Raw genomic sequence first — 23,628 nt, forward strand, 5'->3', positions numbered from 1 at the left:
ACAGTCCTCCCTCCCCACAGTATCCAGGGTTTGTCTAACATTGCTTTTATTTATTCCCCAAATGTTGACAGAATTCACCAGTGGGTGAATTCAACAGATATAGACGGGCACTTGACAAAACTCAGCATCCCCTTATGATAAACACTCTTCGTGAACCAAAAAAAGAGAGCTTATGATCTGCTGAAATGCATCTATTAAAAAATTACAATAACATGGTTAGTGCTGACAGACTCCAGGCTTGCCCCCAAGACTGCAAACAAGCCAAGGATGCTTCTCTCACCCCTTCTATTTGACATTGTACTAAGATCCCAGTCTGTACAATAAAATAAGAATTATTCTAGCCATCTGGGCCTAGAATTTTCCCTGTGAGAAGATTTTAAATCATGGATTCAGATGTTTAATAGATAGAGTGCCGTCCAGAGCTGTGAGTTCTTCTTCAGTGAGGTTTCGTAGTCTGTGTATTTCAAGAAATTGGTCCATCTCACCTCAACAGTTGGTGCTGAAACAGAGTTGTTTAGAGTACTCTCTTACTACCTTTTGAAGTGCGTCGGGTCTGTGGTAATGTCTCTCTTCTCATTCCTTACATATATTAGGAACTTAGGTCTCTGTTCCTGCCTCTCGGCATCACCCTCATCATTCTAGATATAGGTTTGGGTCATCATTTTTCTTTTTTTTAGGCAGGGTCTCAGTTTGTGGCCCAGGCTGGAGTGCAGTGGTGCAATCATGCTCACTGCAGCCTCTACTTCCCACACTCAGGTGATCCTCCCACCTCGGCCTCCTGAGTAGCTGGGATTACAAGTGCATGCCACCCTGCGTAATTTTTGTATTTTTTTTTTTTGTAGAGACAGAATTTTGCCATGTTGCTCAGGCTAGTCTCAAATTCCCGGGCTTAAGTGATCTGCCCACCTTGGCCTCTCAAACTGCTTAAACTACAGGTTTAAGCCACTGTGCCTGGCCTGGTTTATTACTTTTATTGATGATTTTGAATAACGAGCTTTTACGTTTTGTTGATTTCCTGCCTTGTTTGCTTCCTATTTCACTGATTACACTCTTCTCTTCATTATTTCCTCTTTTAAACTGGGTTTGGGTTGAATTTATTTTTCTAGCTCACTAATTTGAAACTGAAGGACATTGATTTGACACGTTTTCTTCTTCTCTGAAATAAGCATTTATAGCTATGTATTTTCCTCTAAGCACTGCTTTATCTGCATCTTACACATTTTGTGTTTTCATGCTCTTTATTTGTACCTTTAACATTTCAATTCCTGGAAACTATACTGAGTAAAGAATCCTAAGAACTGAAAATGCTTAAGTACTAAGACATTCATCACACCATTTTTCCAATCATACAGCATTGAAAACAACCTTAACTTACAATAACATGGTGTCCTCAGGTGAATCACTGTATCATCAGGTGGCTATTGCATAGGCACTAAAAACACGCAGAGCTGTCAGTGGAATCAGAAAGCATTTCTGTTCGAATGTTGGCTTTTTATAAAAGGGATTAAATCGTGTATATGGAATGATCAGAGTGCTCACTATAGGACTAAGCACACAAAATCCGACAGACATATTATCAAAATTGTGACAGAGCTCGGTTTATTTGGAGTTGAACACTGTATCCTGCTTTCTAGTTTTAAGATACGGAGCATATGACTTCCAAACCGAAAACGTTAAATGCTCATCGTGCTGTGATGAACATGTGGCTTTTACAAGGAAATGTGCAGGAGGCTGGCATGATGTCACATGATCTGAAGGACCCTAGCCTGCTCCTGCTGCTGGAATCTCAGCTTCTTGACAACAGTGTCTTTTTTTTTTTTTTTAACCAACTCACCCCTGGTGTCTAGAATAGTGCATAGTGCAGAGAATGCACGAAATAAATATTTGGTGCAATGCACTCATGAATTTAGTAAATGAATGAATGCATGTGTGCATGGAGGGTAAAGACCGCACAGTGCTGCAAGGGCCAGCTGGCTTGGAGTCCTGGTTGGGCTCTGTTCCTGGCTAGGTGTCCTAGAGGCTGTGTGAGGTTGGTAAGCTTCTTAATCCTACAGCCTTGGTTTCATTACATATGAAACAGACATGCACACCTTATAAGACCATTGTGAGGATTAGTAATAGGAAATGCAACCCCTCACACACAATTGGTGCCTGAAAAATGGTCACTCTTACTAAGCTGATTAATGAAGAAAGTATCCTCGTAATTCACCAGCTCCCTTTCTAGATGAATTCCAGGGAACCTCAGAGCTTACTAATGGCAAAATACCTCTGCCCAAAGTGATCAGGTCTAGCCCCTTCCAAAGAGGAAAGAGCCCTGGATTCCTTTCACTGCGCGTCTAGCCAGGCTCTGCCTATAGAAAACTATCTCGAGTCACTTAACCTCAGTGTTTTTACATGCGATAAAGTAAGGCTGACCCACCTGGCAGGAGTATTGACGACCGATGATTGCTAGATGATGGAAACGCACTTTGCCGCTGTGCGGTGCCAGACACAGACGTGCTGCCGGCGCCTTCTCAGTGTGCCGTGGACACCATGAGGGATGCTGGCCGTAAGTCTCTGATAACTCTGAATCCGTAAGTGGACTGCTTACTGTCTTGAACTAAGTAACACTGTGATTGTGGCTAATGTGCTGTTCTTTTTAAAAAGCTTACAACATACTGTTGTTTAATAGGACTTGGGCTGAATTTCCCTCCTGGGAGACCAAGAGCATTGGCTCAAGTGGCTGACCAGGCTGAAGAGGGTTGGCAGCTGCTGAGGAATTCATCCATGGTAGGAGGAGGAAAGTCGGGCAGGCTCTGCTCCCCACCTCTGCCCCTTGAAGGCCAGGTGGGCCCAGGCTCTCCTAAGCCAGGTAAGCTGGGCTTTAGGAAACTTGTTATTATTACTTTGGCAAAGGAGCAAAGGCACGGGGTAGTATTTCAAGGGTGAAGAAGGGCACACCAGGGAGAGGCATCCTCTCTCTCTCACCTGGTTTCACGAGTGTGGCTTTTAACACAGGTAATGCAAGTGCCTAATGTCTTTCTGAACATAGGAGAGTCCCGCCCTGGGCAGTGACAGGTCTTCCATGCTCATGCAGCAGTCGGCATGTGGACATGACCCAAGGTGAGGGGCCAGCAAGGTCAGCCGGGAGAAGGTGAACACAGGAAGGGCACACCCAGGAACCCAGGACTCGGGTGAGCATGAAGTGAGCCAGCAGAGGAGACCGGGGGTGGTGAGCACAGGTGACAGGGAAGAGCAGGAATGCCACAGACGCCAGGGCCAAGCTCACTTCCAGGAGGAAGCCAGTGTTCAACCATATTGGAAGGTCAGCTGTGATCAGGCCTGGGGCCTGGCCTTTGAATTAGGATGGCCCAGTGGTGTGTGGGCATGAGCAGCACAATTTGAGGGCCTGGAAAAGAGTGGTCCAGTGGCATGTGGGGCAGAGATAGGCAGACTTTTAGGACAAGGTTTGCTGCACAGAGAGCAGAGAGTGGGGAGGAAGATGGATGGGCATAGGCTGGAGGGCTTCCAGAGATCTGAGACACCGCAGCGTGCTGTGACCCACGCAGCAGCAGGGAGGCGGCGCAGGGCAGCCACCAGATACTGGACCTGTCCACTTAGGGGTATGAACACAGTCAGAATCCAAATGGAGCCACGGGTATTAAAACCCTGACATATAGAGGGTGGAAGGCCAAGAAGGGAGGGTTCTTGTGCACACGCTTGATAGCAAGAACGATCACAAGAGACAGCAGAAATCACAGACTTGCACAAAGACGGTCACAGCTCACAACAAAACACCTCTGGGAGGACGTCTGCCCAGGAGCTGCCTGTCCAGCCTCAGACTGGCACCATCCATCCTGGCGATTGTTGTAGCCAAGGACCACTGACTCAAAACAATGCTTTAACCCTCCTTCATCCTTTGAAAACCTTTGTCTTCCTTTACCTTCCTTGACCCACACCCGATTGACAATGGCACGTGTATTTGATTGCAATGAACATTCCCGAATAAATCTCATTTTGTTTTAGAGTCTCTCTCTGTTATTTAGGTTGACAGTGGGAAAATCCCAGACTGCAAACCCTTCCTCAGCCAAGGGCAAAGGTGTCCTCCAGGGAGGGTGGCTGCTGGCTAGAGAAGGGGAGGGCTGCAGTGGCATCTTGGAGTGGTGGGGAGCACATGTGCAGGGCCAGAGGGCCTAGCGCTCAGCGTGGGTGTGCCTGGGAGCTGAGGGATGCCAGGGGGATGGGAATGAGGTGTTCTCTAGTTTCTAGCCTAATGCCCCTTCTCTAATGTAGGTGCAGGTTCACTGTAAGCGAGGAATCAGTCCTGGGGGCCATCTGGGTGAGTACAGGGGGCAGGGAGAGGTGAGGGGTGGGTGCACAGTACTCCACCCTCAGAGAGAAGCAGAATACGGCAGGAAGAAGGTGTGCACGTGCATGTTCGTGCATGCAGATGGGTGTGTTTGTGTGCCAATGCATGCGTTTCTGTGTGGGTCTGTGCATGTGTGGCTGGCAGCATGGGCTGCAGGTTTCCATGAGGCCCCACAGAAGTGAAACTGAAGGAGAGGAGTGGTGGGGAGGGCAAGGTGCCCAGATTTGAGCTTGGTGTGGTCATTGGTGATGAGAAAATCCAGGCTATGCCCTGAGCAGTAGATGCTGAAGTGGGAGGTCCAGGCTGCAGACCTTGGGTTTTGGAGGCTCTGGTAATGAGCATGGGGTACAGGAGAAAGAACTGTGAGGGGCTGAACCTGTGGTGGGTGAGGGGTGCATGGGAAAGAGGAGGTGGCTGCCTGCAAGAAGGGCAGAGGTTAATGGCCAGGTATGGCAGGAGCTGGCTGGTGAGGAAAGGAGGAGGAGGGAGCAGGGAAGGCATGGGGGTGGGGATGCCACCTCAGCAGGCTGTGAGGGGCAGCCTGTGGGGAGAGGTGAGGAGGCAATGCCCCTTCTCAGCAAGCACATTCCAGGCACCAGTGACACCGCCACTTTTGGTTTCTATTAAGGGTGCCCTTGGCATGTGCTGATTCTGTTAAAAAATAAGAGACTACATACGTCAGTCAGCTCTGGCTGCTGCAGTGAAATACCACAGACGGGAAGCTGCAGTGAGACTTTCACTTCTTACGGTTCTGGGGCTGGAAGTCCAAGATCAAGTTTCAGCAGCGTTGGTTTCTGGTGCGGGATTTGTGGCTGGCTGGGGTGAGGTTTCCCGCGGCGCACTCATACAGCCGCTTCTTTTGCACATGTAAGGGTGGGGAGAGCACTGACCTCTTTCTATTAAACACCAAGCCTATTGCCCGACTTCATATTAATTATCCCCAACAGCCCAGCTCCGAATAATCACATGAGGGTTAGGGCTTCAACCCATGAATTTTGAGGGTGGCACAATTCAGTTTGTAGCAGGTGCCTGCTGAATAAAGTAGACATTTTGCTGGAGACAGGCTCAGTGGCAGCTGTAAGGAGGAACCCTGGAGATGCTGAGCCCCAGCCTGCAGCACCGTCCCTCCCACCCCGCCCCGCCAGCCGATGTGTTCCTAAACAGAAAGTGCCCCTTTGGACGCCATTGGGCATTGCCTTGGCGGTTTACGCAGAAGCTGGAGGCTGGCCTTGCTGGGTCCAATTGCCAGGGCTCTGGCCACCCCTAATCTGGAGTGGCTGCTCCGTCTGCACGGTGGCCACGGGCCACACAGGGCTGCTGAGCGATGGAAACGCGGCCTGTGAGCAGCTGCAAGAGGCAGGTGCCCGTGCAAAGTCTTCCTGTGAAACAATCTCACAGATGAGGTCCAGTGCCAGTTACATGTTGAACGATGTATCATCTATGGGGTCAAATAAAACGTACTGTTAAGTAGGTAATTTTGGCTATAACTTGTTACCTTTAAAAAATGTAGCTACTAGAAGACTTAAGATGACACATGTGGTTCTCCTTCCCGGCCCCGCCCCGGCCCCTCCTGCGCACGGTCAGCCCTGCTGCCCCGGGCTGTGCGCTCCCGGACCCAACCAGCCTCTCCCCTCGCCGAGTCCCCCGGCCGGAGCCCTGCGCGCCGCCAGGGTGGGCCACGCGGGCCCCGGGCCGACGCCGCCTCCCCTCCGTCTCCGGGCCGCGGCCGCCCCTCACGAGTGAAGTCGCGACTCTGGAGCCTGCCAGACGCATCCGAGGCCGCACAATCCACGCCCCGACTGCGCGGAGGGCCGGGCGCGGTCCCTGCAGGCGCGAGTGCCGCCGCCCCACTGGGCTCCCCTCCCCGGCCCGCCAGGCGCGCGGCTGGACTACGGGGGCCGCACCCTCGTGGGGGTGGGAGGGCGCCCGCGGAGCCGCAGGGGAGCGCACCCGCCGCAGGCGCTCGGAACACAGGGCCCCTTTAAGAGGCGCCGCCGGAGCGAGGCCGTGACGTCATAGAAGCGCGAAGGGCGGAGTCTGTGCGCAGCCGCGGGGCTGGGGGCGGGGCGGGGGCGCGGCGTTCCTGCGAGCCTGATTGACAGGACCGCGGTAGAGGAGAGGCCAGTAGCAGGCCGCAGGACGCAGGAGCCCCGCCCCTCACACGCCACGCCCCAACAGGAGGCCCCGCCCTAGAGCAGGTCACGCCTCCAAGACGGCCCCTGTTTCCACGCAGGCCCCGCCCCACTCCGTTTAGACCTAGGCCCCGCTCAGCCCGGCCCCGCAAGGCTCCGTTCCTGCAAGAACCCTCCCCGCACAGGCCCCGCCCCGGTCCAGGTTCCACCCCGCGCAGTCCCCGCCTCGAGTCTGGCTCCGCCCCGAGTCTGGCTCCGCCCCACGCAGGCCCCGCCCCGGGCTCGGCTCCGCGGGGCGGGACTTGCCCTCAGCCTGAGTCGGCGGCGGCTGCGGGAACTTTCCCAGCGGATCTAATGGCTGCGCGCGGGCCGCTGTGAGGCGCGGCGGCGAGCGACCGGCGCGGGGCCGCGGAGCAGCGAGAGAGCGAGCGAGCGAGCGAGCGCGAGGCCGGAGCCCCGGCCAGGCCCGGCCGACCAGCCGAGCCCGCGATGCGTCCCGGGGCCGCCCCCCGGCGCAGCTGACGCCCCGCGGCCCCGCGGAGACCCCGGCCGGCCGGTCCCGGAGGAAGCGGCCGCCGCCGCCGCCCAGCCCAGCGCCCGCGCCGCCCGGGCACCATGGCGGGGAAGGCGGCCACCCCGGGCACCGCGGTGCTGCTGGTCACGGCCAACGTGGGCTCGCTCTTCGACGACGTAAGTGCCCCGCGCCGGCGGTAGGCCCCGACCCCGAGCCCGAGCCCGGGACCCCCGACCCTGTCCCTGGGGCCCCGAACTCCCAGCCCTGGACCCTGGACCGTGAACCTCTAGACCCCGAGGCCCCAGACTCTGATGCCTGTACCCGGGACCCCAGACTCCTGTCCGGATCCCCACGTCTGGGAGCCCAGACCCCTGTCTTGATCCCCAAGCCGGAGACCTGAAGACCTGGACCCTGAACCGCTGAACCCCTGAACCCCAGCCTCCAGACTCCAGTAGCTGACCCTTGAACCTGGGAACTCTGAACTCCTGTCCCCAAATCCTGACCTCGAAACTCCAATATTAAAACCCTGTCCTAACCCCTGGTCAGTCCCGGAACCCAAACCCCAGAAACCGCATCTGTGCGCACCAAACGCAGCCCTAGCCCTGATTTCAGAATCCTCAGAACCCTGGCCCTGGAGAGCCCAGCCCCAGCCCCGGCCTGCGCCCCGGATCCATGGTCACTGGAACCACACATCCTTTCTGCAGAAGCCTGGTTATGGAACCAGCTCTCAAACCTCTGTCTCTGGTCCCTGAACACGGGATCTCAAATCCTCAAACAACTGCAAACCCTAACCCAGGAACTTCTGACACTGGACTGTAGCCCCAGCATCCCATCCCTGTTCCCCAAACCCTGAATCCCAGCCTTCAAACTGTACTCCTTTGCACCCAGAGCCAATATAGCCTGACTCTGAATCCTGAATTTCAACCTCAGGCTCCAGCTTGTGGCCCTGAGCCCCTGTCCACAACCCCTGAACCTGGAACCCTGGTTCCAGAATCAGGCCCCAAACCTGAACCCTGCCCTTAACTCTGGTTGCCTGATCCTGTCATCGGTCCCTTTCTCCGACAAGCTCCTGCCCCTGAATCCTGTATCCTGGTCTTGAAGCCTGAGCCTTGAGCCTGCTTCCCAAACCCCAGCCTGTGACTCCCACCCTGGGCCCCTGTCCTCTGACCCTAGGCCCGTCACTCTGGTTGTCACCCCCAGGTCCTGGATGCCTGGTGCCCGCCTCCCTGTCTGTCCCTGCAGGGCCAGAGGGTAGGATGCCCTCATTTAACCCTGTAACTTAGTATCTCTTTAGTTCTTAAATAAGGGAAGTCTGTTGCAAGCTCTGTAGGACTCTATGTTTCTTGTTTATTAAAGAAAAAGATGCTGAGAAGCTCTTCAAGGCCAGAAAGGGAATACTGACTGCCTATGGCCTTTACCTTCTAGGGCCACTCCCACCCAAGCCTCAGTCCCACCCATGATCCCGGGGCGGCCCCATCTCTGGAGAGACCAGGGAGCTGAGGCCCAGGGCGCACTGGGAGCTCCCCAGAGACAGGCCAGGCTGACCTAGTTCGGCATTTCAGCCACGGTGCCACCCTGCTGTTGGTACTCGTGCTGCCAACCCAAATAAAGTAGAGTGCGGCTCCAAGTGGCCCAGATGGAGGCTGTGGAGCCAGGGACGCTCCCTCCCTCCCTCTAGGTGAACAGTGGGGCGCCGTACCAGCCTTATGACGGATGTGTGCCACTGATGCACGCATGGGCTCCATTTCAGGAGGAGGTCTTGTGTCTTTGCTGGCAGCAGGCATGGGTGAAGTGTTTGATGAAGCTGAGTTCACACACAGGCTGGGTTTGGTTTTTATTAACAAAAGGCGCTGTTTTTGTGTTCTTCGTATGTATTCTCTGGCCTGCCCGGGATGAGCTGCTTCCCCTCACTTTGCTACGGACAACTTCAACTAGGTTTATGTTTGATCGTTTTCTACAAAAGCGCCTGGCATGGGTGTGTGTCTGTATATCTGGCGTCGATTCCAGGCTTCCCTGCAACATGGTTTTCTTCGGATCATTCAGATCTGTTCGCTGCGGCCTCACAGCCTCAGAAATGTCAGGAACAAGAGCATGGTGGGGCGTTTTAGTCTCAAAGGGAGAAGAGTTTTGCTGTGCAGACATTCTTTCCAGCAATCTTTGATTCTGAGTTCTAGCATTTTTGTTGTGTTTTGACTGTATACACACATTTCTCCTGGTTGATATTAAATTGGGTAATTCACTTTTGTTTAGCAACATATTGTCTCTGATTTTCATTTTTCTTAAAGGCTCTGTGGAATTTTGCATTATGTTTATGTTTAGAAACATTTGTTTCGGTAAACAGCACATAGGTTAATTCTGAAAGGTGTATTGTGATGTAAGAGCTGAGTGGAAATGTGTCTGTCCGTAACCAACAGATTTCTTTTTTTTTTTTTTTGAGACGGAGTTTCGCTCTTGTTACCCAGGCTGGAGTGCAATGGCGCGATCTCGGCTCACCGCACCCTCCGCCTCCCGGGTTCAGGCAATTCTCCTGCCTCAGCCTCCTGAGCAGCTGGGATTACAGGCATGCGCCATCATGCCCAGCTAATTTTTTGTATTTTTAGTAGAGACGGGGTTTCACCATGTTGACCAGGATGGTCTTGATCTCTCGACCTCGTGATCCACCCGCCTCGGCCTCCCAAAGTGCTGGGATTACAGGCTTGAGCCACCGTGCCCGGCCACCAACAGATTTCTTAATGTGTGCAGCTCAGTTCCCAGGGGCCAGATCCAGCCCCCTTCAGGAGAAACCGGCCAGTCACTCACATTCCCAGGCCCACTCCAGGGTTGAGGTTTGGGGTGTGGTATTTGTGGGCCAGTGGAAGGGAATTCGTGAGTGAAGGAGGTTTCGGTTCCCTGGTTTGCCCTGGATTTCAGGGGTCCCTGTTTGTGATTCCATCTGCCTTTGCGCAGCCCATCCCGTGCTGATGAACGCACCCTGCAGGCAGTGCTCAGGCTGTAAAGGAATCTTTCTTGCCCAGTCTCGTCCTGTCGGCAGCCAGGCAGCCAGGCAGCCAAGCTCGTCTGTGAGCAGTGCTGGAGCCCATCCCGTTCCGAAGAGGCAGGTGTTTGAATCTGACGCAGATATGCTGCCTGCCATGGACTCTGTTTTTCTTTTGTGCACAAGTAGAGGTGGTTTGCTTTTGTTTTTGCAGTTTATAATAAAGTCCCACCTCAAGCCCACTTCTCCTCCCTCTCTCTTTTTTTCTTTTCTTTTTTTTTTTAAACAGAGGTTCGCTCTTGCTACCCAGGCTGGAGTGCAATGGTGCGATCTCGGCTCACCGCAACGTCGGCCTTCTGGGTTCAAGCAATTCTCCCGCCTCAGCCTCCTGAGTAGGTGGGATCACAGGCACGCGCCACCATGCCCAGCTAATTTTTGTATTTTTAGTAGAGACGGGGATTCACCATGTTGACCAGGATGGTCTCGATCTCTTGACCTCGTGATCCACCCTCCTCGGCCTCCCAAAGTGCTGGGATTACAGGTGTGAGCCACCGCGCCCGGCCTCTTTTTTTTTTTCAGACAGAGTCTCATTCTGTCACCCAGGCTGGAGTAGTGTAGTGGTGTAATCATGGCTCACTGCAGGCTTGACCTCCCAGGCTCAGGTAAACCTCAGCGTCCTGAGTAGCTGGAACCGCAGGTATGCGCCACCATGCCTGGCTAATTTTTGTAATTTTTACAGAGACCAGGTTTTGCTATGTTGTCCGGGCTGGTCTCGAACTGTTGGGCCCAAGCAATCCACCTGGCTTGGCCTCCCACAGTGCTGGAATTACAAGTGTGAGTCACGGTCTGGGCACAGAGATGACTCCTCCCTCCCACAGTGCTGGAATTACAGGTGTGAGCCACTGTCTCTGCCCAGAGGTGACCCTCCCATAGTGCTGGAATTATAGGTGTGAGTCACGGTCCGGGCACAGAGGTGATTCCTCCCTCCCAAAGTGCTGGGATTACAGGTGTGAGCCACTGTCCCTGCCCAGAGGTGACCCTCCCACAGTGCTGGGATTACAGGTGGGAGTCACAGCCGTGGCACAGAGGTGATTCCTCCCTCCCACAGTGCTGGGATTACAGGTGTGAGCCACTGTCCCTGCCCAGAGGTGACCCTCCCACAGTGCTGGGTTTACAGGTGTGAGCCACTGTCCCTGCCCAGAGGTGACCCTCCCATAGTGCTGGAATTATAGGTGTGAGTCACGGTCCGGGCACAGAGGTGATTCCTCCCTCCCAAAGTGCTGGGATTACAGGTGTGAGCCACTGTCCCTGCCCAGAGGTGACCCTCCCACAGTGCTGGGATTACAGGTGGGAGCCACTGTCCCTGCCCAGAGGTGACCCTCCCACAGTGCTGGGATTACAGGTGGGAGCCACTGTCCCTGCCCAGAGGTGACCCTCCCACAGTGCTGGGATTACAGGTGGGAGCCACTGTCCCTGCCCAGAGGTGACCCTCCCACAGTGCTGGGATTACAGGTGGGAGTCACAGCCGTGGCACAGAGGTGACCCCTCCCACAGTGCTGGGATTACAGGTGGGAGTCACAGCCCTGGCACAGAGGTGACCCCTCCCACAGTGCTGGGATTACAGGTGGGAGTCACAGCCCTGGCACAGAGGTGACCCCTCCCACAGTGCTGGGATTACAGGTGGGAGTCACAGCCTTGGCACAGAGGTGATTCCTCCCTCCCACAGTGCTGGGATTTCAGGTGGGAGTCACAGCCCTGGCGCAGAGGTGACCCCTCTTGAAGCCCTGTGTGCATAAACTTCAGCTGTGTTTTGTAGCATCCTGGGACCACACAGAGTCCTGCTCGGCAGCGTTTTCTCATCACTCCATCTGCGCGGTCCCAGAGTGGCTGTGCTGTGGGCTTCGAGGCTGTCCCCACTGGGGTTGCTTCTGACTGACCCTGTGCAGACAGTGTTGCTGGAAATGCTTTACAGTGTACCAGTCCGCAAGCCCTTTTCCCTGAAAGAGTTCTTGTGTATGTTGGTTATAACTACCAGTGTTTCCCATATTGGGAGCTGAGACTGCATGAGAACACGCAGCTCACTGCGCTAGCTGGCGGAGGGAGGACATCCTCCCCCATCGCAGGCACCCTCAGGTGTTCACCCTTCTTCCCTAGGAGAGAATGAGAACAGAAAGAGGAGTCGTTCCGTAGTATTAGGGAAATAGTTTTGACCTAGTCAACCTGTGAAAGGCCGTTGGCAGCCGTTTTCCCTCCCTGAACCATCGTGGACATCCCTGTCTCTGGCCAGATGCCTGGGCCTGGAGGTGGCTGGGGTGGCTGGGACTTTCCCAGGCTTATTATAGGGACTGCCAGACCTCCCTCGATGAACCCTGCGGCTGGCCTTTCGTTCCTGTATTGGACTCTGCTGTCACTACTGCTTGGAAAGAGGTGGCCAGCGGTCCATACCTAATTGTTTTGCTTTGACGTGGCTGGTTTTTGATAAGTGAGTTTTCTGGTTTTTGGCTCCTTCCACTTTTATGAGAAGGGAATTGAGGTGCGTTCTTGCCAGCTGTGGCGTCAGCTCCTGCACCGTCAGGCTGCTGCCTGGTCCCGAGAGCACAGCCCGCTGGCGGGCATCTGCCTGGCGGCCCTTCCTGCTCTTGTTCAAAGCTAAGTCAGTTCTGAGCCAGTTTGCCTTTGTGCTTAGTCAGCTCCCGGGCAGCCCTGCCCCTCTGCCCAGACCCAGGGTTGCAGAGCGGCTGTGAGGGCGGGCTGGGCAAGGGCTGGCTAGCAGGGAGCCAAGAGCCTTGCGGTCAGCAGGTGTTGATGAGCCTGGAAGATTGTGGAGGTGGTGGAGCTGCTTTGGACATAGTCGGTCATGGGCAGCAGGGATGCCGGCATCGCTCTCCAGTGGCATCAGCTTTTCCCTCTTTGCCATGTGGTTCCTGGCAACGTCCAAGGGACTGCACTCTCTCCCACCTTGAAAGCTCTGAGCTCCATGTTCCCTCCAGCCACCGCGGGGGATTCTGATTCCCTTCTGTGGCAGCCCTCACGTGGGGCGTCTCCCCTCCGTGTCCCTCTGCAGGCCTCTGCCCCAGCACTGCCACGCAGCAGGCCCTGGGCTGGGTGCAGGCGGTGCCTGAACTCTGTGCTCCCTCTTCCTTCTTCAGGGACGTTTTCCTTGTTAATGGTTGTGCTGGGACAGAATTCACACGCCACGCCGCTCACCCATTTCTCTTTTCTTTTCTTTTTGGTTTTGAGACAGGTTCTCATTCTGTCGCCCAGGCTGGAGTGCGGTGGCTCACTGCAGCCTTGAACTCCTGGGCCGAAGAGATCTGAAGCCATCTTCCTGCCTCAGCCTTCCAAGTGGCTGGGACCACAGGTGCACGCTACCACACCCAGCTGATTGTTTTATTTTTTGTAGAGATGGGGTCTTGCTATGTTGCCTAGACTGGGCTCAAACTCCTGGGTTCAAGCGATGCTCTCACCTCTGCCTCCCAGAGTGTCGGAATCACAGGTGTGAGCCCTCACTCCCGGCCCCTTCACCCATGTGAGGTGTACAATTCACTGGTTTTCAGGACATTCACAGGGTGTGCGACTGTCACCACAGTCAATTTGAGAACATTTTTAATCACCTCAAAAAGAAACTGCATTACCACCCAAGCCCCATGTCCCCCAATCCCCCACCTGCTGCAGTCAGTTTTCGTCTCTGTGGGTTTGCCTGTTCCGGGCGTTTCACATACGTGGAATCAGACGATAGCTGCCCTTTACCTGGCTGCTTTCACTGAGCATATTTGTAAAGTGTATCCATGTTGCAGCATGTGTCAGTCCTTCATTTCTTTTCTTGTCTTTCTTTTTTTCTTTAATTATAGAGACAGGCTCTTGCTCTGTCACCCAGACTGGACTATAATGATGTGGTCGTAGCTCACTGCAGCCTTGAGTGACCCTCCTGACTCAGCTTCCTGAATAACTGGGACTATAGGCATGTGCCAGTCTGCTCAGCTAATTTTTTATTTGTTACTTTTTGTGGAGATGGGGTCTTACTATGTTGCCTATGCTAGTCTCAAAGTCCTGGCCTCAGGTGCTCCCCTGGCCTTGGCCTCCCAAAGTGCTTGGCTTATAGGCGTGAGCCACAGTGCCAAGACTCTTTATTCCTGTTTATGGCTGAGTAATATTCCATTGTGTGGATACTCCAAGTTTTGTTTCTGTGTTCGTTAGCTGGTGGATGTTGGGCTGGTTCCACTTTCTGGTTCCGGTGAGCAGTGAATGTTGGGCTGTTTCTACATTCTGGTTCTCTCGAGCAGTGGATGTTGGGGTGTTTCTGCTCTCTGGTTCTCATGAGCAGTGGATGTTGGGGTGTTTCTACTGTCTGGTTCTCATGAGCAGTGGATGTTGGGATGTTTCTACTGTCTGGTTCCGATGAGCAGTGGATGTTGGGGTGTTTCTGCTCTCTGGTTCCGGTGAGCAGTGGATGTTGGGGTGTTTCTACATTCTGGTTCCGGTGAGCAGTGGTTGTTGGGGTGTTTCTGCTCTCTGGTTCCGGTGAGCAATGGATGTTGGGGTGTTTCTACTCTCTGGTTCTTGTGAGCAGTGGATGTTGGGGTATTTCTGCTCTCTGGTTCTCATGAGCAGTGGATATTGGGGTGTTTCTGCTCTCGGTCTGGTGAGCAGTGGATGTTGGGGTGTTTCTGCTCTCTGGGTCCGGTGAGCAGTGGATGTTGGGGTGTTTCTGCTCTCTGGTTATCATGAGCAGTGGATATTGGGGTGTTTCTGCTCTCTGGGTCCGGTGAGCAGTGAATGTTGGGGTGTTTCTACTTTCTGGTTCTGGTGAGCAGTGGTTTTTTGGGCCTGTGGTCCTGCGTCTTCTGCTGGTGCCCTCCCTGCCCCTGTGCAGCGGTGGGTGTGGCTGGAGGTGTCCAGCAGTTTTTTTTTTTTTTTGCATTGCTGTCTCTGACCCAAGGTCTCACACTTTCTCTGGGAGAATTATGACAGGTTTGCCAGGGCTCACACGGTGCAGGATCATCTATCTCCCGGGCAGGGAGGGTTAAATGCGGCCGTGGTTCCAGCCCGGCCTGCAGGGTGCAGGAGTTGCCTCTGCCACCTCGGGAAACTGGGTCTAGATCTTGAGCACCTCCTGGCCTCCCACAGCATCACTCCAGGTCTGCCCTAGAGTTTTAGACTTTTGAAGTCAACCTGGCAGTTCTCCGTTTCTGAGCTCTCCAGGTCCCTCTCCCTCTGGCCCTGGCGTTTGGGATGCAGCTTGCTGTGCTCTTTGGATTGTTACTGATTCAGCCTTTGAGAACCGCCGCGTTCTCTCTGCTCACAGACGTTCCTCCCCCGTTTACTTCCTGTTTTCATCACTCTCTAGAGTTGCCGAGGAGAGAGTTTAGATCACCCGGTTTGGGGATGGGGTGGGTCTTCTTTGGGTTCAGATAGTAATGATGCTTCGTGTTTTGAAGTTAGTGCCCAGGTGGACCTGTTGGGTAGGGCCGTGAGAATGTCCACGTGCAGGCGTGGTCACGTCCGTCCCTGTCACCCACCTGCTCTGCAGCACCCCTGAGGGCGCCTGTCAGTGTGGAGGTGTGAGGCAGGTGGAGCAGGGCGGAGGGTCTGCTCAGCCCCTGGATGCTGTGCTCAGTAGGACCTGATTTTGGGGGACGAGGCCGGGACTGGGGTGTTTCTGTGGAAACTTGTTGGGTCTGACTCAGAAGTTATAGAAATCCAGATCTGGTCCTGCCCCCAAAACCCCCATGAAATAGCAAATTTAGAGCCCCTCTGTCCAGGGGCTGGAGGGTCATTTGGAAGTCTTCGACCAGAAAGGGGCAGCTAAGGGGGCTGCTTGGGGCAGGAGAGGGCAGGTCTCTCTGAGCTGAGGAACAGCCTGGAGGGAGGGGCTTCCATCTGGGAGTGGGGTCCAGGTGGGCATCTCTCCACCTGCCACTCTGTGTCCCCAGTGCTCCTGTGAGGGTGTTCCTGCTGTTTTCTGGGCAGGTCCTTCTGATGCGTGTACACTCCAGTGAAATACTTGTGGGAGCCCTGGGGGAAGAGGGGTGTAGAGCAGGCAGGCTATTCCCATGCGGACCTGCAAGTGGCTTCTGTTGCTGACGTCCATTAATTGGGACACTTGGGAATCCCAGAGCCCCGTGGGAACCAGGAGCTGGGCTCGGAGGCTCTGGGGCCTTAGCCCCTGCCTCTCCAGGCCTGGCTGGTGCCACCATGGGCTCAGATCTGGCCTCCTTCAAGCTATTCCTGCGCTGTGAAGCCACCCCTGTGGCCCCCTGCTGGTGGGGGAGACCCCTGCGTGCTTTGCCGAGCTTCTTACCCAGAGTGCAGGAAGGGAGCTCTGAGCGCCGGCTCCCTCTCCAGGCCCAGCTTTTAGGAAGGCCGACTGCCTGGTCATGGTAGCCGCCTCCGCTGGAGCATGGATGGTGCCTGTACTGCGTCCACTGTTTAGGCTCTTAAGTTAAAGCTGTGTCTGGAGACGTGGAGTGGCTCTGGAGGAGCGTCCACCAGGTCCCGTCTGTGCGCGGGGGCCAGCAGCACCGTTGTGTGGGGTGAGTGGCTGAGGCATCTCGGGTGTCCTGGAGGAGCGTCCACCAGGTCCCGTCTGTGCGCGGGGGCCAGCAGCACCGTTGTGTGGGGTGAGTGGCTGAGGCATCTCGGGTGTCCTGGAGGAGCGTCCACCAGGTCCCGCCTGTGCGCGGGGGCCAGCAGCACCGTTGTGTGGGGTGAGTGGCTGAGGCATCTGGGGTGTCCTGGAGGAGCGTCCACCAGGTCCCGTCTGTGCGCGGGGGCCAGCAGCACCGTTGTGTGGGGTGAGTGGCTGAGGCGTCTGGGGTGTCCTGGAGGAGCGTCCACCAGGTCCCGTCTGTGCGCGGGGGCCAGCAGCACCGTTGTGTGGGGTGAGTGGCTGAGGCGTCTGGGGTGTCCTGGAGTCTGCAGCTCTCAGCCGTGTGACATCATGTACTCATGTGATCGAGGACGCTCAGGAGGATGCAGGAGCCAGCAGTCGTCCTGGGTAGGTTGTGGATGGACCCCACTTTGGGGCGGGTCTGGGGTGTGTTGCTCCCAGCCCGTGGGGGTCTTAGTGTTCACACAGAAGTGGTTTCCCGGCTGTGTGCCTGGCTCTGAGTGTCAGGAAGGCACTCTGTTGCCCATCCAGACTCAGAAGATGCCGCTTTTGGCTTTTCCTGTTGTGAGTGAGAACAGCCACTTCCAGGAGCAGGGCCTCAGGCTCAGCCTGTTACTTGAACCTTGACCTGCTGGTGGGTCTCGGTGACCTTGAGTGGTGGTCTTCTTGGCCCTTCTCTCCGATAGGAGTGTGAGACTCCTCTTTAGGGCTTGCTGGGGGCCAGCTGGTTGATGTGTCTGGGGGGCCGTGCTCCCTCTTATGTGTCTTGGAAGGTGGGTGGGGCTTAGCAGGGCTGCCTTGGCTGCTGGGGCAGCTTTCCCCGGCCCCTCCCCTGCCTCCTTCCCACTCTGAATTGTCCCAGGTATCTCTGTGGGGAGTGGCAGCGGGATGGGTCCCAGGGCTCTGGCCTGTCCCCTTGTCTCCATGTGACCACCCAGCCGCTGTTCTCCCTGGCCCTTCCCTCTTGCTTCCAGCTGGGCCTGCCTCTGGTCTTGTGGGCACCAGGACTGCACTCTGGCTGGGGTGGACTCTGTTTCCTGCTCGGCAGAGCCCAGGCCTGGCCCTGGTTAGCAGGCTGAGAGCCTTCCCTTCTGCCCCCTCCCATCTCGGGGCCCTGCATGACCGTCCTCCTTGCGGGAGCCAGAGGAGATTGAAGAGCCAGAGACGGCTTTGGCCCAAGTCTCTGTGGAGGGGAAATCCCGCCTTCAGTGCCAAGTCTGAGGCCACATTCTGGGCTGGGCCTCCTCTAAATTGCATGCTTGGCCTTGGGTGGGATTTCTCCTGTCAGCCTGTTGGTGCTGAGTGAGTCCGGGCCTTTCCTCTCATGGCAGGTGGGGCCTTGGGTGGGCTTTCACCCATCAGCCTGTCTGTGCCAAGTGAGCAGGAATCCCACCTTGCATGGCGGCTCAGGATGGTCATGGAGGGCGTGGCTGTCATGTGCTTTCTGGACTGTCAGCCTTCAGGCTGAGTGAGGCGTCACTGCCTTCTGTCTTTCCACCCTCTTCCTGGTGTCAGGTGCTGCCGGGGGCCTCTGGGTAACAGCCTGGCCTTTCCTTCTGTCCTGGACGTGCAGCCCAGGCTGAGCAGTGCACTTGGCTGCCTGGGTGATATGAGGTCCTGTGAGCCCGGGCCTAGCTGCCTGTGGTGAATGTAAGTGGGAGGGAGCACCCACCTCTGCCCACCTGCCTGGCATCCGGGCTTCCCAGGAGTCCGGGCACCTGCATGCCCACCATTGTCCTGGGCTGACCTCTCATTTCTTCTTCCTCCACCCAAGCGCCCGTGGCCTGAACGGGACCTGGTTTTTCCCGTATTCCTGCCTTGGCCTGAAGGTCCTTTTTTCAAGGGTTTCCTCCTGGAAGCCTCGCCTGGGCAGGCAGGATTTTCCTCCTCCTTCAAGGGACAGCCTAGGCACCGCCAGCCCTGTGAAGCGTTCTCCGTGACGGCCTCTTCCCCACCGAGCAGTCCCGAGCTCCCTGCCCCGTGACGGCCTCTTCCCCACCGAGCAGTCCCCCGAGCTCCCTGCCCCGTGACGGCCTCCTCCCCACCGAGCAGTCCCGAGCTCCCTGCCCGTCGCACCATGTTGTACCGTGACTGTGGTGTCACACGCAGGTGTGTTGGCCTGGAGCAGCCGTGTCTGGGGGACCGTGGTGTCTTTATTTGGGCTCTGCTTGAATGGGTGTGGAATGGAGAGGGGCTGATGCAGCTGGAAGGGAGTTGGAGGAGCTGTGGCTTCGATAGTCCCTGGACTGTGGCCGTGCTCAGGAGGTCAGTGGGGCCAAGTGAGGGGGTGTTGAAGTGGACCAAGGCGAGGCCAGGCCTCTGCTGCCCGTTGCCGGCGGCCCTGTGGTCAGCAACCCTGGAGTCGGCTCTGCTGCTGCCCCGCGGCACCGGCAAAGAGGGAGAGGCCTGGGGATGTGTAGATCTGCTTGGCTTTTGTGTTTTCCCTTCTAACAGTGTGATTTACCTGGGATTTGAATAGCATGCAGTTCAACCAGTGTGAGTGTACGGTTCACTGACTTGGAAAATATTGACAGTGTGTAGCCATCACCTCCTCAGTCCCTGCTCCGGCCCAGGGTCACAGCTGCTTTCTGCCCCGACAGTTTCTCCCGCACCGAGGGCGCCGTATCATGAATCACAGAATGTGTTGTTTCTGTGTGTTTGGCTTCTTTGAGTTAGTGTGACCCAGCGTTTCAAGGTTTGTATTGATACGCTTTGCGTAGCGGCAGTTTACCTGGCTTTTTTTTTTATGAGATAGGGGCTCACTTTTACCAAGCCTGGAGTGCAGTGGCACATCACAACTCACTGCAGCCTCAAACTCCTGGGTTCAAGCATTCTTCCTGCTTCAGCCTCCTGAGTAGCTGGGACCACAGGTGCGGCCACCATGCCAGGCTTTCTAAATGTTTTGTAGGGACGGAGTCTCGCCGTGTTACCCAGGCTGGTCTCGAATTTCTGGCCTCAATTGATCCTCCTACCTTGGCCTCCCAAAGCACTGGGATGACGGGCGTGAGCCACCATGCCTGGGCTTGTTTGCCTGCTTCATGGCTGAGTAGTGTCCCCTGCGTGGAGGCATCATGTGTGTCTCCAGTCACCAACAGATGGACGTCGGGGCTGTCATGCTGCGTGCTGTGTGCGCATACGCACACGCCTGTGTGGACAAGGGTGTCACTGTTCCCCGGCTGGCCTAGCGGCCACTGTGCAACTGTCTTTTGGGAGCTGCTCAGTTCCTCCCATAGTTGCTGTCCCATTCACCTCCCCTCGAGTGGTGTGGCAGGACCCTGGCTCTTCTGGGGCATGCCAGTGATGGCAACATTTGTCTTTTAGAGGATGCGTGTGGTGGCCTTTTGTGGTTTAATGTGCATTTCTGGCCCTGCTTCTAAATGATAATCCCCCACAGGGATGGTTATCGTGCCATGTTGATAATGGCTTCTGACAGCTGGATGACTGTGTTGGTGGGCTTCCCTGTGCCCACCCCTCCAGGAGGGCCTGTGGGATGCCAGGCCTCTGCCAGGAGGCTCCTGTCGGCCTGGCAGGTGGCAGGTGTGAGGAGCATGGTGAGTGCAGGTGAAGCAGGAGCAGACAGGTGTGTGTCCTGGAGTTCAGCAGCCACAGGGCGGGAGCAGGGGCTTCTGTGAGGCTCTGTGACATGGGTCAGGGCCACCCAGCCCAGCCTGGGCTCCTGCTGTCCTACCCTCTGTGCCTGGTCTGAATGGTGGGGATGGTGTGTCTCTGTTATAGGATTGGTGTAGCGACTGGGTCACCGTGCCTTAGAGGACAGCATCAGTCTCGAGTTTTAACCAGGCATTAGGGGACAGGGCCAGCCTTGAGTTATTCCTATCTGGGGGAGAGCAGAGAGAACCTAGGAGACCCCATTGCACTGTTTAGGGTCAGAGTGGTCCTGAAGGTCAACTCCCTTCCCCCAGCCTCCGGGGTGTGGGATATGGTGGGGCTGCTCTGGGGCCTGCCTCAGGCTGCTGACCTCTTGTCCCTGTCCTCTGCAGCGACCTCTCTCTCCTGGGCGTCAGGGGCTTTGGGAGTCCAGATGCAAGTTTCGGCGGCACCTCTGAGGGTTCTGCATGGCTGGTGCCACCTGTGACACTGTTAGTCTGAGTGCACCTCACCGCCCTTGGAGCACCCATGACAGGAGGAAAGCGACACCCTTGGGCTGAGCGTTTCCAAGAACCGGCCGCTGTGTTCCTTATGTGCCAAGAGGGCCTGGCTGTGAGCTGCGTGGGACTAACCTTCTGAATGTGTATAGCCAAGTGGGTGTCCTGGTCTGTGCTCACTGGCCGCAGGACGTCCACTGTAGCACAGCTGGGGCTGGGGCGTCTAGCTCTTTCCGTATGAACAGAAGCGTAAACACACATTTGGTCCTGTTTCTCCCCGGAGGGGAACAGGTAAGACGGTGGAGGTGGCAGCTGCCAGAGTCTGAGAGGCCGTGGTCACTGAGCTCGCCTCCTGCTGCCTCTCGGCACTGCAGGGGCTGCTGTCTCTGCCCACTAACTGGCCCCTGTGGTGTATGGCCCTCAGGATGGTCGCTGGGTGTGTGGCTCTCTAGGGTGGACCTGACCATCCTTGGGTGACAGTGAGCCAAGTGGTAAGAACTCTGCAGCCCACCTGGCAGGGGGTCCACCTGGAAGGGGCCACGCTGCGGTCCGTTTGGGCCAGTGGCTTCAGTACCCACACACTGCTTGGTGCGGGTTCCTGCCCTAGCCCACTGAGCAGATGACAGGGGCGAGGCCCTGAACGCGAGCCTGGCGGGCAGCTGCCCCGCCTCAGCCCCGAGCACCCTCCCTTGCCTACCTTTCGGGCTTCTGAGTGACTGTCACTTGCCAGCTGCTGGCTCTGTGAATGTTAGAGTTGAGTGGGGAGCCCCTTCCTGTGGTCCCTGGTGCTCTGACCACATGGATGGGCCTGCAAGCGTGGAGCTGAGAACTGGATTGACTGCCCACTGCTTTGAAAACCACCCATGTGGTCTTCCAAAGAGTGGGGCTTAGTTAGGGGGCAGACCCACCTACCCTCCTCTGCCTGCGGCGTCCCTCCAGGTGGTTGGGGGCACACGGCGTCCAGCCTGAGTGCAAAGTGGACCAGCCACTGGGGCCACGTGGGGTGATTTGGGACGGACTCTCAGAGGGGCTGGTCTCTTGAGAAAGACATCTGTCCCAGCAGCACACAGACGTGTGGGGACATATGCCTGGCTTTAACTTTCTCCATCACTGGGACGGTTTGTCAGAGCTGTTGCAACTTCCTGTTCGCTGTAACGGCTGTGCCTCCTAGCTGCTGCAGTGGGCAGCGTGTGCTGTGTACACAGGTGGAAGGTGGAGGCCTGGGCCCAGGCTGGAGGGACGTGGGGCGGAAATGGACCTGACCAGCCAGGGAACAGAGGCAGGACCAAGGGGACAGAGGTGGGACTGACCAAGACCATCATAAGAGCCAGACAGGGTCTTCTCTGAATAGTTGGCCCAGCACTTAACTGGGTGCTGCTGGGGGAGTCCCTGGGGTTAGGAGCTTGTCCTGCCTCGTGGCCCAGCCTGGGTGTCCCCCTGCAGGGGTTCAGGTGTCCTCTGCTTCTGCTGTGCTGAGTCTGCAGGTGCAGGGGAGCTTCTCCTATTCACACGGAAGCATTTTTGGGCACCTCCTCAGAGCATTGGTAGAGTCTTGAGTAGGTTAGCGAGTATTAGGGCACCTCCTCAGAGCATTGGTGGAGTCTTGAGTAGGACAGGGAGTATTGGGGGCACCTCCTCGGAGCACTGGTGGAGTGTTGAGTAGGACAGGGAGTATTGGGGCACCTCCTCGGAGCACTGGTGGAGTGTTGAGTAGGACAGGGAGTATTGGGGCACCTCCTCAGAGCACTGGTGGAGTGTTGAGTAGGACAGGGAGTATTGGGGGCACCTCCTCGGAGCACTGGTGGAGTGTTGAGTAGGACAGGGAGTATTGGGGCACCTCCTCGGAGCACTGGTGGAGTGTTGAGTAGGACAGGGAGTATTGGGGCACCTCCTGGGAGCACTGGTGGAGTGTTGAGTAGGACAGGGAGTATTGGGGCACCTCCTGGGAGCACTGGTGGAGTGTTGAGTAGGACAGGGAGTATTGGGGCACCTCCTCAGAGCATTGGTGGAGTCTTGAGTAGGACAGGGAGTATTGGGGGCACCTCCTCGGAGCACTGGTGGAGTGTTGAGTAGGACAGGGAGTATTGGGGCACCTCCTCGGAGCACTGGTGGAGTGTTGAGTAGGACAGGGAGTATTGGGGCACCTCCTCAGAGCACTGGTGGAGTGTTGAGTAGGACAGGGAGTATTGGGGGCACCTCCTCGGAGCACTGGTGGAGTGTTGAGTAGGACAGGGAGTATTGGGGCACCTCCTCGGAGCACTGGTGGAGTGTTCAGTAGGACAGGGAGTATTGGGGCACCTCCTCGGAGCACTGGTGGAGTGTTGAGTAGGACAGGGAGTATTGGGGCACCTCCTGGGAGCACTGGTGGAGTGTTGAGTAGGACAGGGAGTATTGGGGCACCTCCTCAGAGCATTGGTGGAGTCTTGAGTAGGACAGGGAGTATTGGGGGCACCTCCTCGGAGCACTGGTGGAGTGTTGAGTAGGACAGGGAGTATTGGGGCACCTCCTCGGAGCACTGGTGGAGTGTTGAGTAGGACAGGGAGTATTGGGGCACCTCCTGGGAGCACTGGTGGAGTGTTGAGTAGGACAGGGAGTATTGGGGGTACCTCCTTGGAGCACTGGTGGAGTGTTGAGTAGGACAGGGAGTATTGGGGCACCTCCTCAGAGCACTGGTGGAGTGTTGAGTAGGACAGGGAGTATTGGGGCACCTCCTGGGAGCACTGGTGGAGTGTTGTGTAGGACAGGGAGTATTGGGGCACCTCCTCAGAGCAGTGGTGGAGTGTTGAGTAGGACAGGGAGTATTGGGGCACCTCCTGGGAGCACTGGTGGAGTGTTGAGTAGGACAGGGAGTATTGGGGCACCTCCTCGGAGCACTGGTGGAGTGTTGAGTAGGACAGGGAGTATTGGGGCACCTCCTCGGAGCACTGGTGGAGTGTTGAGTAGGACA

The 23,628-nt window shown here is 56.3% G+C and overlaps 1 protein-coding gene and 1 long non-coding RNA gene across 4 annotated transcripts in view; one reads left to right on the forward strand and one right to left on the reverse strand.

The window, feature by feature from the left end:
- Positions 1-332: 332 nt before the first annotated feature.
- Positions 333-6,331, reverse strand: LOC144578789 (uncharacterized). The gene is made up of 2 exons (XR_013525223.1): positions 6,086-6,331; positions 333-5,786 (listed from the first exon to the last, which is right to left on the reverse strand). It is a non-coding gene; the product is annotated as an uncharacterized LOC144578789 (long non-coding RNA).
- A 464-nt stretch (positions 6,332-6,795) lies between these two features.
- INPP5A (inositol polyphosphate-5-phosphatase A) overlaps positions 6,796-23,628 on the forward strand; it is a 262,671-nt gene continuing 245,838 nt past the window's right edge. For 2 of the 3 annotated variants that reach the window (XM_008978944.5, XM_035269558.3), the window contains exon 1: positions 6,796-7,170. In XM_008978944.5, coding sequence (XP_008977192.2) covers positions 7,096-7,170 — 75 coding nt within the window. In that variant the 5' untranslated portion in view covers positions 6,796-7,095. Of the gene's footprint in view, positions 7,171-20,576; positions 20,973-23,628 lie in introns of all 3 variants that reach the window. The other variant, XM_078346807.1, reaches the window with a different exon arrangement.

The sequence above is a fragment of the Callithrix jacchus genome, chromosome 12 (genome assembly GCF_049354715.1).
Source record: "Callithrix jacchus isolate 240 chromosome 12, calJac240_pri, whole genome shotgun sequence".
In the NCBI taxonomy this organism is placed as follows: Eukaryota; Metazoa; Chordata; class Mammalia; order Primates; family Cebidae; genus Callithrix; species Callithrix jacchus.